General features: G+C 39.9%; 1 protein-coding gene across 1 annotated transcript; it reads right to left on the reverse strand.

Annotated features, from left to right (window-relative positions):
- Positions 1–1139: 1139 nt before the first annotated feature.
- Positions 1140–2426, reverse strand: LOC118639599 (heterogeneous nuclear ribonucleoprotein C-like). The gene is made up of 3 exons (XM_036276069.1): positions 1858–2426; positions 1323–1761; positions 1140–1217 (listed from the first exon to the last, which is right to left on the reverse strand). Exons 1-3 carry the CDS (start codon positions 1947–1949, stop codon positions 1140–1142), a joined length of 609 nt encoding a protein of 202 aa, XP_036131962.1. The 5' UTR covers positions 1950–2426.
- Between the last annotated feature and the right edge of the window lie 5922 nt (positions 2427–8348).

Here is an 8348-nt window from a genome sequence, read left to right on the forward strand (position 1 = left end):
TAATATTCCCTATTATTTTTTAAGTAAAAAGATTGCAGCCCCCCCAAAATGAATGAATAAATAAATAGATAAATAAAATAAAAACGAAAACAAAATACTCGTATATACTTGTTTACATTTTAAAAAATTATAACATTTTAAATGTGTTCTTGGCATTTTGCAAAGTGTAAGCCATAAAGCCTATATCTGAAAACAAACAAACAAAAAAAAACAACAAAAAAAAACAAATCTAAAAACAAAAACAAACAAAAATCCCCACAAATATATGGAACTAAAAAAACCAAAAAAGTAGTTAAAAATATATCCCTGCCCATCAACCCATATCCATCCACCATTCATCCTCAAAAACAATGTTACCTATTTATCTACATCAATTATCTGGTAAAGGGATTTTTATCAGGAGTTCTTTTAAGAAATAAATAATTCAGATGGTCACTCATAACACTCCCTATGTAAAAGCTTTCAGTGGAATTTATTATTTTTTTTTCCTGGTTTAATAAGGACGTGTTTATTTTGAGGAAAAAAGGTCCCAAACATCAGGTTGTTCACAAGAATAACCCACATATCTACTTTAGAAAACAAATCTTAAGACTATTATACTAATTATTTTCCTAGAGGATGCATTTGACATGCCAACTCTCATTCACAAAAAAATACACTGTTACATTTGTGTTGAACAGCCCCACATAGCACTTTTATGTGGGGTATAACACATATCTCTAACTCAAAGCTGCTCTCAGGTGCTACTCAACTAATGAGATTGCCTTTGCAGTTAGGGAAGCAACTGCTGAACTCATATTATGAATGAAATGAACTGTACTCCCTGAATAACAAGAGATTATTTTGGAGACAGTTGATAAAAGCCATACATCCTTTTTATTGTTAAGTCATAAAGAGGTATCAAAATTAAAAGCAAAAATTACAGGGTAAGACTTAACATAACTACTAGGAGGGTCAGAGGAAGTGAAAGTGGGACTAGGTGCAGGACATTATGAATGAATGAACATGAGGGACAAAATGAGGAGAACAGTGAGCATGTGCTGGAGATACTAGGGAGAGGATCTGGTGAAAATTTTGATCTTAGACAAACGCCTAGGTAAAGAAATAATGGGACATGATTTCTAACCCCCGCTATGTGCTTAAGAGTCATCCTCGCCATTGGCGCTGTCTCTGTCATCCTCTCCTTCCTCAGCCTCTTCTTCATCATCCTTGATCAACTCCAGTTGTGAGAAACAGACACAAATAGGATGGAGTTAGAGGCACTCCATGTGTCCCTGATCCCCCCTCCACCACCTCTTTCTTTCCTTTCCCGTGGTTTTCACCTGGTCATCCCCCCGATCTTCATTATCATCATCATCCAGTAGGTCCCCCTCCTCAGCAGAGTCATCTGCACCCCACTCAGACTCCATCTTCACATTAGGCTCATCTTTCTTCAGGGAGATGCTGATCGGTTCCTCTTCCGATTTATCATTCTTCATCTCTACTGCTTGTTTGCTCTGCTCCTTTTCAATTTTTTCCAGGCTTTCCAGTAGATAATCCACTTTTTGTTTTATTTGGGTCAATTCCTTCTTAATGGCCTGAAGGTCATCTCCTTTCAATTTTCCAGACTTGGAAGAAGATCCTTGCTGTCCACTCTTAGAATTGAAGCCACTTTTGCCCATTCGTGATGTGTTTCCTGATGTACGTTGGCGTTTCGAGGGCACCACAGCCCGAGCAATCGGAGGAGGAGGAGGAACACGCACTGGGTAACTGTACATCCTGGATTTCAGGTTCAATCCCCAGCCCCCGTCAGGGCCTTACAGGAGGCAACCCATCGATGTCTCTCTACCCACACCCATCTTCCTTCCACTCTGTCTGTCATAATAATCCCGTTGAAAGTCATAGTCCAAGTCAAAAGAGGAGCTGAGTAGAGGGGACGGAGAAGGGTGTTCTGGTACTGATCCGTACATCTCCGCTGCAGATCGTTTCACACCTGGTTTTCCTCAGTTCACATTTGGTTCTGTGGCCAGATTAATATCTAAAACCTGGCCAGCAATCATTCTGCCATCCTCTCCTGCCACAGCAGCTCAGGCATTTCTCTCATTAACATATTGCAGGAAAGCAAAGCCCTTATGAACAGAGCAACCCACAATTTTGCCATATTTTGAGAAGATAGCCTGCACATCAGATTTCTTGACCACAAGAGTATTGAGATTCCCAATGAACACATGGGAGTTCATGGAGCGAGGATATGTCTTGTTGATAACATTGCTGGCCATTTTCTTTGATGATAAGGTTCCTCACAACGCCCAAATGTAGCTGAAGATCAAAAAAATCTCACTCAAGCAAAGTTCCACTAACTTATTTATTTCAAGTGATTTGTAACCCAGAGGGAGAAGGGAGAAGAGATTTGATTCTGAATCTCCTACTCCTGGGTTCTACGTGAAGCCGACTGCTGCTCGAGGTCAGCAACGTGTACACAACCGCTCAGCCTTCGTCTCTTCACAAAATCTCAGTGGACTTTCATTGTTCTCTGAATAAAACCTAACATCTTACAAAGAACTGTAAATTTCTGAATATTCATTATCTCCTGGCTTCCTTTTTGTCCTGTTCCTAAACTGTATGCTCCTTTTCACCAAGCTCTAGCCTCAGTGATACCTTTTATAGGTCCAGTTGACACTTTTTAAAATTTTTTCAATTTTTTTATTTTTGTTACAGATGTTTCTCCCTTTTCCCCCACTGATACCCCCCTCCTCTACCCTCCCCACCCTGTCCCCACCTTTGTTGTCCATGTCCACTGTTCATGCACACATACATATAAGTTCTGTGGTTTCTCTCTCCCACCGCCCCCTCTTCTGGGGATTGTCAGTTTGTACCCCACTTCCACGTCTCTGGGCCACTTCTGCTTTTTAAACACAGGATCCTCATTATTCCTTTCATAATTTTTAATAAAATTTCCATTTCATTGGTGTGAGTCCTTGTTATATAACTGGAATGGTTATATATAACACAGGCACTGGACCATGTTAGATTATTAGAAATTTTCTTTAGAAACACAGATGTCTTTTGTTTGCTCACCCTATATATTCTCCACCCAGCTCTATGCCCTGGAAAGCAGACCCTCACCAAGGTGTCATGGACCTTTCTGCTTTCTGGTTCAGATTGAATGGGGAGAAGAATGTGGGAGACAGGAAGAAACTGAGGCAGGAGGATTTACTTTACTGACTGTCTTCATTCAATGTCAATGTTGGTTTCCTGAATCTCTCTAACATGGGTCACATCTCTCGCCAAGCAATCTTCTTCGTGTAGTTACCTCCTCTTCTTCCTTTTTGCCCATTCAAACCTAGCTCACAACTAGCTCTAGACCCAGGATACTTGCACTACCTCTAGTTGTTCTTAACCCTGGCCATTGTTTGTAAATGATCTCTTTATTGCACTCTCCTCAACTGTCCAGTTTGATCCTGTAACTAACTTATCAAATGAACAAATAAAACATAGATGGTGAAGTCAATGATAATGTAATACTGGGACACAAATTATTATAATCAATCAATAGAATGGGTCAATAAAAATGACTCATATGAATAGACATTTTAAAAATTTAAAGCCTATACCTACTAGAAACTGTTAGTAGTGATTGTCAATGGATGTAAAAATGGATGTTAGGAAAGGAATGTACAAAAGCATTATTAATAATGGTGAAACACTAGTTTACAAGCAGTCTCATTAATTCTAAAAATAATTTTGAGAATGAATAAAAGTATCATTACTTTTGAATTGTAGTCTAGCAGTGATCTTCAATAACATCAGAAAATATAACCAAATTATACTTTTTTGAAAGTTAAGAGTATAGTGGTGAATACACAATGCACTATACAGAGGATGTAATATACAATGTTTCACTTGAAACTTATAAATTTTATTACCCAATGTCACCCCAATAATGAATTTAAAAAATAAAAGATCGATTTCCGGTCAAGATGGCGGCGTAGGTAAACGTGGTATCGCGTCCCCCCACAACCACATCAAAGTTACAACTAAACTACAGAACAACCATCATTCAAAACCACCTGAAATCAAGCTGAATGGAAGTCCTACAACTACAGAATTAAAGCAGCAGCCACATCCAGACTGGTAGGAGGGGCAGAGGCGCGAGGGGTGGCGGCTGGCGGCAGCAGCAGCAGCGACGGCAGCGGAGGCGCGATGGGCTGGTCCCACACCCAAGTGTGGCGGATAAAAATCAGGAGGATACCTTGGCTGGGAAGGTCCTTCCTGAGGACTGAGGGGTCCCTGTCCCACACCAGGTGCTCCGCTTAGGGTTCCAGTGCCAGGAAGAGAAGTCCCCATAACTTCTGGCTGGAAAAACCATCAGGAACTGAGGCTCAGGGAAGCTGACGTGGCTGGAGCCCCAGGCAGCTGCCTAAATGGCCGGTGCACAGACTTATCGGACTCTCTCCCTCTAAGCTTGGAGGGGAGGCAGCTCGAGGGGCACCAGAGACATACAGGGAAGAACTGAGCTGTTTGGCACTGGAGTGAGGGTTGGAAAGGGGGCTTTCTCTGGGACAAACGTGCTGTAAGAGGCCTTTGTTCCTTTGGTGAGCCCTTCCCTGGGGCGGCAGACAGTCACCATATCTGGGACTCCAGCAACCTGGCTCACACTGGTGACTCCCTGAGGCCCTTCCCCACCCCACCCAACTTTCAAGCCCACCCAAGCTGTTGCCACTTGCTTAACCATAGGATTGGCCTGTCTTGGATCCTGCTTCAGGTTTTTCGTAAATTCTTTCAAACGAGCAGCATCTGGTCTCAGCGAGCCCCATACCTCTTATTCACTGAAACAAACACAGGGAGGCAGCCAAAATGAGGAGACAAAGAAACAGGTCCCAAATGAAAAAACAGAACAAAACCCCAATAAAAGAACTAAGCAAAATGAAGATAAGCGACCTAACAGATGCTGAGTTCAAAATACTGCTTATAAGGATGCTCGATGAACTTAGTGAGAACCTCAGTGAACTTAGGGAGGGCCTCAAGAGCATAAAAAAGGACCAGTTAGAAATCATGGATGCACAGTTAGAATTGAAGGAGGCATTAACTGAAATAAAGAATAATTTACACAGCTTCAATAATATAGTATGTAAATCCAAGGAGCAAACCATCGATTTGGAATATAAGGAAGCAAAAAATGCCCAATCAGAACAGCAAAAAGAAAAAAGAATCCAAAATAATGAGGATAGTGTAAGGAGCCTCTGGGACAACTTCAAGCGTGCCAACATTTGCATCTTGGGGGTGCCAGAAGGAGAAGAGAGAGAACAAGAAATCGAAAACCTGTTTGAAACAATAATGGCAGAAAACTTTCCTAACTTGGTGAAGGAAACAGACATACAAGTCCAGGAAGCACAGAGAGTCCCAAACAAGATGAACCCCAAGAGGCACACACCAAGACACATCATCATCAAAATGCAAAAGGTTCAAGACAAAGAGAGAATCTTAAAAGCAGCAAGAGAACGGCAGCTAGTTACCTACAAGAGAGTTCCCATTAGGCTGTCAGCTGATTTCTCAAAAGAAACTTTGCAGGCCAGAAGGGAGTGGCAAGAAATATTCAGAGTGATGAAAAGCAGGAACCTACAACCAAGATTATTCTATCCTGCAAAGCTGTCATTTAGAATTGATGGCCATATAAAAACTTTCCCAGACAAGAAAAAGTTAAAGGAGTTCATCTCCACCAAACCGTTATTATATGAAATGATGAAGGGTCTTTTTGAAGAAAAAGATAAAATATATGAACAAACAAAATGGCAATGAATGCATATCTATCAACAATGGAATCTACAAACAAAATGAACAGGTAGAACAGAAACATTCTCATAGATACAGAGAACATTTTGTTGGTTGCCAGTTGGGAGGGGGGTTGGGGGAATGGGTGAAAAAGGTGAAGAGATTAAGAAGTACAAATTCATTGCTAGACTGAAACCTCAAAGGGAAAAGTGTTGGGGGGGTGGGGTGGAAAGAAATAAACCAAAGAACTTATATGCATAACCAATGGACACAGACAATGGTGTGGGAAAAGGCAAGAGGGGGGCGGGAGTGGGGGGGAGGGGGTCAATGGGGGAAAAATGTGGAACATCTGTAATATATTTTACATCCAACAATAAAGATTTTAAATAAATAAAAATAAAATAATAATTTGCTAATCATATGCAGTTTCACCTGGGAAACCCAACAGAAGCAGCTGTAAAACAAAAATGGACACAAATAATTAGTAAGCTCAATAACAGAGTTGATAACAAAGTTTGTGTACCATCAATGATATTCTTATATACTCTCAAATGACAGTGTAAGAAATGTAATGCATTCCCACTTTCAATAGCAGTAACTAAAAACAATAGCACTCAATTCCTGGTATAGAACTTTAAGTATTTACCAATAAACTCTTGAGACAATACTTTAGAATGTTTAAGACTGTGGAGTGAAGAGGGATGAGGAAGTCCCAGAGATTAAGTGATACACATAAAAATACAGAGATGGAATGGCTTAGTGAACACTAAAGTGCTATAAAATTTTGTTTCACAGAGTTCTCCCCATGAGATCATGTGCCTTTATAATTAAAGGCTGTTTTTCACATCATTCCCAGAATCTAACAACTAATGCATGATAGGAGTTAAATTTACGTTTGTTGTGTGAATGATACATGTGAAGTAGTAATTGAAGATATGAATGCAAAATGAGTGATGTAGAAAACATTCAATTTCAAGTTCAGACTGCCTTTCCCTGAAAATAAACATTGCATATAAAATCATTTAGTGTCCAAACACTTGAGATTGTACATCTCTGTGAAAAATAGAAAGGATCTACAGTGGTTGCTTTATGACCTCCAAAGTCAATGCATATCTAGACTAAAATAAGAAGCCCCCCAAAATGTAACTTGGGAGCTTTATATCCAGTAAACCTTTTAGAAAACTCATTCAAATCCTTTGCTCATTCCCAATTCCCCTCTGGTTCCCTTGGGAGACCAGATGCTGCTGGAAGCCACTGTAGATGTCAGAGGGAGACAGTCATTTGAACTGAAGGATGCTAAAAATAAAGTGAGCAGTGGGGCCACGTGAAGGATTAGCCATAAAGGACTCGGGCTTTCCTCAGAATTACAGTTATCTCTGAAAAGCTGTTTGAACTGATACTATAAGTGGGAAGAAATTCTGACAACACATCATAAGGGATTTTCATAGAGATTAACTACATTGGTTCATGAAATTCAGATATGTCCAGTGGGTATAGAAAAGGTTAGAGATTTTAAGTCTTATTGAAAATAAAACTATTTAAATGATCAGATCCAAGTTTGGTAATAAGTAATACATTTAAAATCCAACATTTAATTATTTATTATTAAGGCATGAGGTAGGGTGAGACTTACTCTAAACCCTGGCAAAGATTATATGTTTCAAAACCAGAAGACCAAATATAAAGTCCAGGCTCCATCAATGAGCTATATGGCCTTTGGTAGTTCATTTATCTATCCCAGGCATCCCTTGTCTTATCTAAATTATGAGAGTAATAGGCCACATCAATAATAATACTAGAGCAGATCCTTTAGGCAGCTGTAAAAGAAGAATAAAAGAAAACAGATTGTAAATATTCCCTTTAGGAAAGAATGTCTCTGCATGGATTTTGGCATTACATTATATTGAACATAATTGGATTTAAAAGAACTGTACACAGCAGCTTCTGCCCACCAAGATCTTAACTCTAGTTTGGAAAGGCATTTTTTTTAATCCTCATCTGAGGACATGCTTAGGGAGAGAGAGGGAAGGAGGGAAAGAGAGAGAGAGAAAGAGAGGGAGGGAGATGTGAAAGAGAAACATCCATCGGTTGCTTCCATATGCTCCCAACTGGGGATCTAACCCACAAGTCAGGTATATGCCTTGACCATAAATCGAACCAGCAACTTTTTTTTTTTGCATAGATAACACTCAACCAACTGAGCCACTCTGGCCAGCAGAAAAGACACATTTCTTTCACAAAGACCCTCCCTCTTCTTCCTTCATCCTTATTTGTTCCCTGTCATCTTTCTTTGCCTACTCCCACTTACATGTCAATTTAGTGCCTGCTATGCATTAGATCTTGAGCAACATGAACAAGGTATCCTCACATACACTTCCAAAGCCTCTCATTCACTCTCATAGCTTGGATACCTAGTTCATCACAGTGCAATTCTATCATGTTCTTAAGAAGTTGATAGCAATTCTTGCATTTCCCCCATCACCCTCTTTTAAACTTCCAGCTTAAGTTCTAAGTCCTTATACGCTATACATATATCTCATCCTTATAACTTAATATAGTTGTACCTGTGTGCTAAAGGAAAATGAATAGAACAGTTG

The sequence above is a fragment of the Molossus molossus genome, unplaced genomic scaffold (assembly GCF_014108415.1).
Source record: "Molossus molossus isolate mMolMol1 unplaced genomic scaffold, mMolMol1.p scaffold_m16_p_21, whole genome shotgun sequence".
In the NCBI taxonomy this organism is placed as follows: Eukaryota; Metazoa; Chordata; class Mammalia; order Chiroptera; family Molossidae; genus Molossus; species Molossus molossus.